Below are 11,607 nucleotides of genomic sequence, written 5' to 3' on the forward strand. Positions count from 1 at the left end.
ATTTGTGTGATGTGTCATTGCTTGCCTTTGGTAATCTCTTTGTATACTTTACTTCATGCATACATGCAAAACATAGAAAAGAAATATATAATTTACAATATTTTTAATTAATAAAAGCTCATTAAGAACTCAAATTGCAATATTTTTACATTTATAGAGTAAATATTGATGCAATTAAAATTTTAGGATTTGATGTGAAACTAAAACTAAATTTTAAATATTTATTACGTCCTTACCCCTAATCATTTAAGAGGTGGAATAATAGAATAGGATGACATCTTTGCAACTATGGATTTAACTATTCCTTAGATTTTTTGAAGTGTGTTTTTATGTTTCATTTGTTTTATCTTTTCTTCGAGGGAAGATATCTTTTATGCCCACTCCATTGAGCATGTGGAGGAAATAATTCCCATTTCCCTAAATATATGCACGCACTAAGAGGGTGATAGAAAAAGAAAAATTAAAAAAACAAATGTACAACTTACAATTGGTTGGAACCAAAAAGAAAGGGCATGAAAAGAAGATTAAGCTACAAATTTTTCATTTTTTCTCTTCAATTATAGGACGAAGTTTAATTTGGTTTCTCAATTGTATTAGTTTCTAGAATTTTCAAAAGTAAATGAGTGTCAGTTTACTATCTCATTTCCATTTAGAGCAGTTTTTTTTTTTTTTTAAATAGTTGAAGTTTACTTGATTTCAAAACTTATAAACTTCCTATAGTACCTTCTTTTTTCAAAAAAAGGAAAAAGAAAAGGTTCTATTGACATGTTAGCTATTATCCATTAAAATTTAAAGGAGTAAGTATTGAAAGATAAAAATCGATTTGATTTTGAAAATAGAGAAATTAAATTGACACAATAATAATAATAATAATTAAGGAATGAAATTAAAACTAAATTTGTTGTTTAACAAAAAACATAACATTGATCAGAAGGGAAGAAGACAAAAGAAGGAAAGCAAAATCATTGAAAAGAAACCACAGACAACTGAGACAAGAAGAAAGAGAGGGGGAGTGCATGGTGGGTCCTTACTGTTACATTGAGTGTAAACCATGGAATATGCATAAGCCCCAATGAGAGTCCAACCAAGACTCTCAGTCAGTCAGCCTCATCAAGAATAGTAATACATTGTAACATTATTTTTATTTTATTTTTTCAAAAATTCTAGTATAACATAAAAAATCACAATTTTTATGGTAACTGTCTACATAGCTAACTATAGGCCATGAAGAAAAAATTGTATGTTTATTTTAAAATAACATGTCACAGTCTACTATATAAAATAATTATGCTAAAAGTTATGACTTTTAGTGGTATACAATTACTTTCTCTGGTCGTAGATTACTTATTTTTAGACTCTAACGAGTACGACCACTTTTTGAAACAGTCGAAGACGATGGTGACTGAGATAGAAGAGAAACAGCGCAGCCACTCCAGTCCAGTCAAATACGTGAATTTCATTCCATGGAATAAAAATAAAGTGTTAAATCTATTTTCTTGTTTTTTGTTGACCCAATTTCTATGAAATTTCCGAGGTTCTTTTCTTCTTTTACTTTTGGAAATACTTGGAATTTGCTTATTCCCAGTGAAGTTTCATCCAAAAAGATATTGGCTAATCCATATCCAAAAAGACAAACTCCATCTACCCAAAACAAGAGAGATATGGGAATGGCACAAGCCAAAGCCTATTTTTTTACTAATTCAATTGCTTCATTACCATGCTTGACTAACCTGTCATGGAATATGCTTCAGTGCTTGACCTATACACACAAACGACCCCACATTTGATAACCAAAATAGGAACAAGTAAAGTATGGGCAGTAATTATGTCGTTTAATACTTATTCCAAGTGTCAACCACTTTTTTTTCTTTTTTTGACACTGTCTGGGTTCAATACTCCAACGTCATGCTGTTAATGTACTAATTAAACCCGATAAATACCAAGATATGTGTTCAAAACTTGTCACGTGACCGCATAGTAAAGTGCACATGAATACTTTACCTAATCTAAAACTTGTCACGTGGCCACATGGTGTTAAGTTGAGTACACATAAATACTTTACCTAAATCTGATTCTTTTCTTTTTAATGAATACACAAAAAACGTCAAAATCCTCCATCAACTTCCTCACCGCTCAAACAACTCGAGAGAGTGGAGATGGAGACCACTTGTTAGAACGTGACTGAAAGTTTATTTATATTTTATCTTGCCAACAAGGTTAGAAACATGACAAATTTCACATGTTAATATAGCAAATTGTGACCAGAACAACATCAATTTATGTGAGACCACATTTAATATAATTTTATTACACATAAATCACAATCTATCACCTCAATAATTATAGAAAAACTTGTGAGAATTGTGGTGTATCTAGATCTATTTTATGGTTGTACTCAATTTCTAGCTTATGGTTTTCGATAGCAACCAGAGTCTCCAAAAAAAACAAAACAAAACAAAACAAGATTGACGTTTTTGGCTTTATTTTATTTAAGGCAATTATGATTTGACTTTTAAAACAGAAAAAATAAAGGCAATTATTTATTTTTATTTTTTTACATGTAGTCATCATAAAAGCTTTTTCCACGAAAGTTTAGCGGGAAGGAATGAAGGATATACTCTTTTACTAGCCATGAAGGGACGGTTTGCCAAATTTTTTATTAAAAAAAAAAAAAAAAAAAAAAAAACAAAAAACAAACTTAAAAAATGTCAAAACATTTATTCTTGTTTTTCAAAAATCAATAAATCTATGAACAAATCACTATTTTGCAATCTTTTAACTAACTGTTAAAATGACTTGTTATAATTTATACATAATAAACATAATCTCAATTGAAACGAATATCATTCTAATTGCAATTAGTCATGTCCACGGTTTGTAACAAAAAATTATTGAGTAAACTATGTATTTGGACCCTATCTTATACACTATATTTTAATTTAATCTCTAACCTTTTAATTGTGTCAATTTGGTCCCTAATCTATCAGTACCGTATCAGTTTAGTCTCTACCGTTATCTTTTGGATGAAAATTGATGGCCTATCTAATGGCCAAAATAAAAAAATAAAAATTAGCTTATGTTGATGTGACAATAAATTTAAATTTTATTTGGGTTGTTTGCCATATTAGCAATTTTGATCTAAGATATAACGATAGAGACTAAATTGACTTGACATTGAAAGGTTAGAGACCAAATTGACACAATTGAAAGGTTATGGACTAAATTGAAATATGGGGTAAAAGTTAGGGACTAAGGGTTTGTTTGGGATCCGCTTATTTTGCTGAAACTGAAAATTTTTTGCAGAGAGTATGGTAAATAAATGTAAAAGTTAGCTGAAACAGTACAATGAGACTCATGAATAATACCAACAAGTGCAATGGGGCCATGAGTGGCTCCACTTAGAGCTTAGGGGGTTCAAATGAACCCCCTAAATTGACCCAAAATAAATTATGTATAATAATTTTTTAATCTTGTTTTTGTTTTGACCTCCCTTAAATAAAATTTTGAATACCCTAATCCTAGATTTTTTTAAGCTCAGCTATAAGAAGTTTGAATATGATCATCTTAACAATATCCTAACATTTTTAAACACACACACAAAAAAAAAAAAAAAAAAAAAAAAAAAAAAAAAAGCTCAATAACAAACCAATTTGATCTAAAAAAAAAAAAAAGTAGAAATTTTTTAATATTAAATTTTAGAAAAAACACATTTAGATCTTAAAAAATTTGAAAATCAAATGAGAGATCAATATTTTTTTTTTTTTTTTATTGGAAAAGGGGTACATAAGCAACCAGAAAAGGAAATACAACAGAGAAAAGAAAGAAAAAAGAGCTACACCCGAGACAAAACACATTCTCTTTGGATGAGAAGTTGCACCACAGGCGAGCAAACTCCTTTCCAGCATTGAGATGCTTCGTTCCTTTTGGCAGATTGTGCGAGTTCATGTGCGACTCTGTTGTAGTCCCGTTTCAAATGATTTAACTCCCAGCTCCTAAAGGACTTGAGAAGACCAATGATTCCAAGATTCAGGTGGCCCGTGTCTCCATCAAATTCATTAGCAGCAATACTTTGAATTACTGATAGAGCATCAGATTCAATGATTATCTGAGCTAACCCCATCTCCTGAGCAAGAAGGATGCCACATTCAACTGCTAAAGTTTCAGTTTCGAAAGCTGAAAACTGACCTGAAAGGTAATTTGCGCAAGCAGCAACTATGATTCCTTTGGAGTCTCTAATAATCACTCCCACACTTGAATTCCTTCCATTTTCTGAGGTTGCTCCGTCCACGTTTATTTTAAAAACTCCAGCAGGAGGGGGATGCCAACTATTGCTAACACAGGTCTTATCTTGGCCAGAAGATGAAGTGGCATCTTTGTAATCTTGAAGGTACCTTTTAGCAAAGTTCCAAGTCTGATTGGGAAGTTGGCAGGTTGATTCATGCACCACCTGGTTTCGGTTATACCATATTGACCATGCCATGACAAAAAACACCTCAAGATCCGCAGCTGTCCCCTGTTCCAGAATTTTCAATGCTACATCAGAAAAATCCCACTGACTTGAGGAAATATTAATTGGGCACTCCTGCCAGCAATTCCAGACTTTCTTGGCAAACTCACATCTCAACAAGGAGTGAGTTATTGATTCAGGATCTTTTCCGCAACAAGGGCAAAGCTCACTCAAATTAATTCCCCTCTTCTTTAAATTCTCAGCAGTTGGCAGACCATTCAAGCATGCTCTCCATCCAAAAATTCTGATCTTTGAAGGGATTTTTAAGTGCCAAATTCTTTTCCATAGAGGGGCTCTACAATCCCCTGAAGAGCATTCCTCAATATCCGCCTCATTGTTTAGATTAAGGGCAATGTAATATGCACTTTTCACTGTAAACTCCCCCTTTTTATTTCCAACCCAAATGATCTTATCTTCAGGCAAGTTGTAACTTAAGGGAATGTTGAGGATTGTGGATGCTTCAAAAGGGAGAAACAATGACCTAACTAAATCTGCCTTCCACCTTCTTGTATCTTTATCAATGAGATTAGAGACCATAGGGAATCCATCAAAAGGTCGTGGGGGAGAGATTGCTTTGTAAGTTGTGGGAGTAGGCAGCCATTTATCCTCCCATATGTGAATCAAATTCCCATTTCCAACTCGCCATCGTGTTCCTCAATGAGAGATCAATAGATGAATGATTGTTTAACTGTGTACATTGAATGAGATGTAACTCATAGGATTGATAATGAAAATATTTTGTAATGATTTCAAAATATGAAAAATCGTAAAAAGCAATTGTAAAACTTTATGTATTTCAATTTTTTTTTTTTTTTTTTTTGTAATGCCGATATATTCAAGTTCTCTTTTGTTTTAATTTTTGTATAATTTATATTTTTTATTGACCCGCCCAAAAAAAATCCTGAAGCCGCTACTAAGTAGGGTCTATGAATAGTAGCAAAAATAAGCTGAATAGTAAAATAAGCTAGCAAAATTAATCATGCCAAACCAACACTAAATATGTAGTTTACCCCCAAAATATTTATTAAAAAAGTATTTTACAATTTTTTAACTAACTGTTCAAATGACTTGTTATAATTTATGTATAATAAATGAAATCTCAATTATAAACTCATTCGGAAAGGATATTATTCTAATTACAATGAGTCATGTCAATGGTTGTATTATCATTGTAGTACTCTTGAAAATTTTAAGGAATTTTAATGAAATCGTGACTCAGGGATTCTAGCCTTTTACCCCTATTTTTTAAAATATTTGACAATATGCCCCTATTTTGAAACTATATAAGTTCATGCCCCTGTTTTGAAACTCAATTTTCTTAAGAAAATCGAGTTTTAATGAAAAACTCGATTGGTTTAAAATCAAGTTATGCCCGATCAAACTTAAAAATTAAAAAAATTAAAAAAAATTGCACGGAAATTGAGTTCCTAGAGCTTGAGTTCCATTTAAATTGTATGAAACTTATAGAAACAAAAAAAATTGCATGAAAACGCTCGCTATAGATCTTTAAAACGCCACTATAGGGTTTTAAAATGCTACTATAAGGCTCCCTGAACCTGGTATGGGACGATCAAACTTATAAAAACAAAAAATTTCATGAAAACGCTACTATAGGCCTTTAAAATGCCACTATAGGTCTTTTTGAACGCCGCTATAGGTATGGAATTTGAGCTCCATGAACTCGAGTTCCATACATTTTTTTTTTTTTTTTGAAGTTTGATTGCACCATACTCGATTTTCTACCAATTGAGTTTCGAAACAGGGGCATGAACCTATATAATTTCAAAACAAGGGCATATTACCAAATATTTTTAAAAATAAGAGTAAAAAGCTAGAATCTCTATCGTTACTCTCGTGAAGTGTAAAACTATGAAAGCCACGACTTTACCACTCATTAAGGAAGTCGTGACTTTCGTAGTACTCTCGTGAAGTGTAAAACTACAAAAGTTGAAACAATTTTTACTAATATTATATTTTCCACATGGATAATGCAATCCATGTCACTAATAAATTAATAATAATTCTTGAATTTTAAAATGATTCAAACAACTCGAATTCATTTGGGATTTGGCCGGTGCTTCTTGGATTGACAATTTCATGAAAAAAACGATTATTGGGTGAAGTAAGCGTGCAAATGTGCACAGACCATATACGGAGAGAAAAAAAATATGTATATATATATATATATATTTTTTTTTTTTTTTTTCTTAGGTGAAGTGTTCAAGTTGTTTATTTTTTAATAAAAGTTTTTTTTTTTTTTTTTTATACAAGATAGAAATTCTACCTTAGCCTAATCTTAAATTTTTTTTTTTTAATAAAGTTTATATATATATATATATATATATATAAGATAGAAATTCTATTCTAACTTAATCTAAGTGTATACATGTGAGAAACCTCCTCTTAAAGATTTGAATTTCTGCCCTTATCCCCCACACCCCACATCCCACACTCCACAAGGGTGTGCGGTCGTTTGAATAAAAGTTTTGAATTTAGTTCCTTTTATACCAAAAATTAATTAATGTTTTGGCCTAATGATATATAATAATTAACTAATTATAATGGAGGTAACAATACAGGATTTGATGATTTTGTATCTGTCAAAAAGAAGTAAGCATTGATTTTGTATCTATCAAAAAGAAGCATGCAAATACTCAGGTGGAATTCCTTTAGGCTTTAGCCACTTCAGCTGCCACATAAGAAATTAATGAAACACGTCATCAATTTTTGTTAATCAAAGAATCTAACTGCAAAAATTTAAATTATGTAGTATCCATTTATCATCAACTTATTTGGCTTTTTGGTGATTTTTTTTTTTTTTTTTTTTGGTTAATGGATATATCATTTATACTTGTATTTGAAAAAAAAAAAAATGAGGTTTTATTTTTCAGAGGAAAATATTAAAATTTTAAAAAATTGTATATAAACAAAATAAGTATAAAAACTAATAAAATTTTAAAAAATTGTATATAAACAAAATAAGTTAAAAACTAAGATAAATACTATGTCCACAACATTGTCACAACACTTTCACAGTAAATCCGAAGTGACAGGTTGTTAATTACGGGTTATTATTGATAGAGAAAAAAAATAATTTTAGTGGCAGGTTCAAATTAGAACCAATAACAACTAACCACCTATAATTTGTTGTGAAAGTACTGTAAAAATATTCTAGACGTACAATTTTAAATTTTAAAGATCAAATTAGAAATTCAGAACTTTCCGTGTCTTCTAGGAATTGAAATAGATATTTGTCATTAAAAAAAAAAAAGGGAAAGAATTGGATCAAGTGCTCTTTTGTAACCAAACATGTTACGTATTTGGTTTTTAGGTCTGATTTTCCTGTCCCTTTCGTAAAATGTCATGCTTAAGAGGTATTTCACGTGAAACATATTCGTATCATTCTCTATATTCTTAACAACTAGCTAGTTCAATCGCAATGCAATGCTTAACGTACAGCTATTCCATCTATCTCTAACTAATCGAATCTAAGGGTAGAAATTATTTCATACTATAAAATATTGTATGTCCATCCTCATGCATTACGTGCAGAATTATTGGCTTTTAATATTAATACTTTATTATTGCACGTAAATGCATACATCCTTCCTTGCAACTAGAAAGAACAAGAGGTTTTCCCTTTAACCAAAATAAATAAATAAAGAAAGAAAGTGGTTGTGAAAAATGAAAATCGTTTCCCACGTTACCTAGTGCGAGGCACGGGATTCGTAGGAAATTCAAATCCCAAATGAAACTATGAAACACATGCAACTTTTGTTTTCATCTGCAAAAGGGGACAAGAAATTGGTTGTTGAAGGAAAATGGTCTTCAAGTTGTAAACTTCTATTGAAGGTCTTAACTCTTGAGTTTGATTTCTAGGTTCTATCTACACTGCAAGTTCAAGTACGTTCAGACAGAGTACGTATAAATACAATGAAGTTTGTTTACACATTAACTTCTCAAAAACAAAAAAGAAAAAACAAGTTTATTTATATTTTTCTTTGCAAAATGGACAAGCTATTGGTTCACCTCCACCAACTATTCGGGGTAAAATTCATTACTTGGCCCAATTGGAATTGGACAGGCTAATTGGTGGTTGAAAATGGTTCTAAGGTCTTGGCTGATGACTCTTTTTTTTTTCCTTCAATGTGACTTTCTTTTCTTGTTGAGGACCATGGTCCCTGAAAACTCAGTTCCAACAAGCATGGTTGTTGGAAAACAAAAATTATTATTCTCTTTTCTTCTTCACACGAAATGAGATGTGGTGAAAAATTAAACTCAAATTATGATCTCTCCATATATATAAAGTCTACCAACTACATAAAAAAAAATCAGGAGAATTAAATAGACAAAGGAACAGCTGTTTACATCAAAATGAATTGCATTATCTTGGGAAAATGATTGTTCGTACTTCTTGTAAATTAAAGAAGCACCTGTATGTATCAAAAGAACACACTGCAATATAGAGAAAAACAAAGAAACAGTTTGAGGTTGAGCTTGGTGGGGTGGTCCTTTAAATTCTTGTTTTAGTACTAATAAAATCATAAATTATTTTAATAGTTAAAAAAATGCATTTATAGTCAGATGACATTATTAATTAGTAATGTAACTTACATAAGTAATAAGTCATACATGTGAATGGTTTTTTTAACCGTCACGTAGTGAGTTGCATAAAAACTTTGATTATAATTTACTCTTAAAATAGTCCAACTAACATAAAAAAATAAATAAATAAATAAATAAAATAAAATAAAAAAATCAATCTAATGAACAAGAGTCAAAAAATACAACATGCATCATGCATTGATAGTCACATGACATTATTAAATAGTCATGTAACTTACATAAGTAATAAGTCATACATGTGAATGGTTTTTTTAACCGTCACGTAGTGAGTTGCATAAAAACTTTGATTATAATTTACTCTTAAAATAGTCCAACTAACATAAAAAAATAAATAAATAAATAAATAAAATAAAATAAAAAAATCAATCTAATGAACAAGAGTCAAAAAATACAACATGCATCATGCATTGATAGTCACATGACATTATTAAATAGTCATGTAACTTACATAAGTAATAAGTCATACATGTGAATGGTTTTTTTAACCGTCACGTAGTGAGTTGCATAAAAACTTTGATTATAATTTACTCTTAAAATAGTCCAACTAACATAAAAAAATAAATAAATAAATAAATAAAATAAAATAAAATAAAAAAATCAATCTAATGAACAAGAGTCAAAAAATACAACATGCATCATGCATTGATAGTCACATGACATTATTAAATAGTCATGTAACTTACATAAGTAATACGTCATACATGTGAATGGTTTTTTTAACTGTCACGTAGTGGGTTGCATAAAAACTTTTATTATAAGTTACTCTTAAAATAGTCCAACTAACATCAAGAAATATCAATCTAATGTATAAGAGTTTAAAAAAAAAAAAAAAAAAAAATACAGCATGCATCATGCATGTATATATACATATACATGTAATGACAACCAAGCATGTATAGATATGATCTCATCAAATAGGTGGCAACATGAAAAAAAAATCGCACAACCTCATCATAGCTTTCTTATCATGTATATACATGATAAGAAAGCTATGAACTAATCATGCTAAGAACTTAGCAATATATGTCACCAAGATTTGACATAAAATGAATCTCATATCAATCAAAGCTAGTTATTCACCATTGAACCCATCTCGGCGAATTCCAACCAGCTCTGGCATCCTCATTGCCAAACAGAGTTTAAATTGGCCCAAACAGTGGCAGACGACCTAGATTTCGACCAGTTCTCAAAAGTTTAGTTGGTTCGTATTCATACAATTTAACACAGGGCCAATTAATGTCAACTCTGATTAGTTTAACTTCGGTCAGTTCAATCCATTTCATTTTGATATGGACTCGGAAGTTTTATTATGGGGTGAAAAATGTTTTAGAAACTCTACAACATCTATCCTACTATAGAACCATGTTTTGGTTTCTTTCCTAATTTCTACTTTTTGTTTTTTGAAAATCTCATGAGTTTTTCTTGAATGATATTTTCAAAAGGATTCAATTTCTTACGAGTCTTTTAAGGATTTTTTTTTTTTTTTTTTTCTCTGAAAGAAAGTGGGATTTTTTTGGAAAATTCTTATGGAAGACATTTTTTTAAGGAAAAGTGAAATTGTGTTTTGAAAAGTTGCTTTCAAGAGTAAAAATCCTTAATTTTTAGGAAAAAAAAATTCAGTCATAAGTTTTTTTAAAAGAAAAAAAAAAAATTAGAGATGGAAAAATCTCATGATTTTTGTAAAGGTTTAAAGGAAAATTTCATGGTTTTTTTTTTTTTGGAAGTTGGATAAACAACTTTGGAGAATTATTTTGAAAACCATTTTGGAAAGCGCCTTTTTTTTTGTGGAAAATGCATTTGGAAAAAATTTCAAAAATGTTTTTGAGATAAAATTTGATCAAGCCATTTGATGTTGGATAATGGAATTTACAATACTAGTTAAAAAGCTAGCACGCAAACCCATTCCCAAAAAAGGAGCAAATTAATAAAGGCAATACCAACATCATAGAACTTATCAATCTAATATACATACATACATACATACATATATATATATATATATATATATAAAGAAGAGAAGTGTTATATTCACAAAATTTTCTCAATAAATCTCAAAGAGTAAATTGTTATTAGTTCTAATTTGAACCTACCATTTAAATTATTGTTTTGTACACCAATAACTTGTGATTATAGCTCAATCAAAGGAATAAGAATCAAAATAGCCAACCTTATAATTCACATGGATGTAAATATACATACTCATGTAAGGACAACCAAGCATGTATAGATATGATCTCATCAAATGCGCGGAAATATGGCAAGAATCTCTGGAAAGAATCTCATTCACGCTCAATACATCCAAGAATGTAATTAGATACTACTCTAAAGAGAACTCAACTAAATATACATGATAAGCAACCTAACAACTAAACTAAATCTTGCTAAGGATTTGGCAATATGCCACCAAGATTTTTTATAAAATGAATTTCATGCCAAACAAAGGCAAGAAAGATGCGGCATTCATTCTCTAGATT

At 30.1% G+C, this 11,607-nt stretch overlaps 1 protein-coding gene across 1 annotated transcript; it reads right to left on the reverse strand.

Moving 5' to 3' along the window:
- Positions 1–3,832: 3,832 nt before the first annotated feature.
- LOC115968280 lies at positions 3,833–5,044 on the reverse strand. The gene has a single exon (XM_031087629.1). It carries the CDS (start codon positions 5,042–5,044, stop codon positions 3,833–3,835), a length of 1,212 nt encoding a protein of 403 aa, XP_030943489.1.
- Positions 5,045–11,607: the final 6,563 nt, after the last annotated feature.

The sequence above is a fragment of the Quercus lobata genome, chromosome 2, assembly GCF_001633185.2.
Source record: "Quercus lobata isolate SW786 chromosome 2, ValleyOak3.0 Primary Assembly, whole genome shotgun sequence".
NCBI classification, from domain to species: Eukaryota; Viridiplantae; Streptophyta; class Magnoliopsida; order Fagales; family Fagaceae; genus Quercus; species Quercus lobata.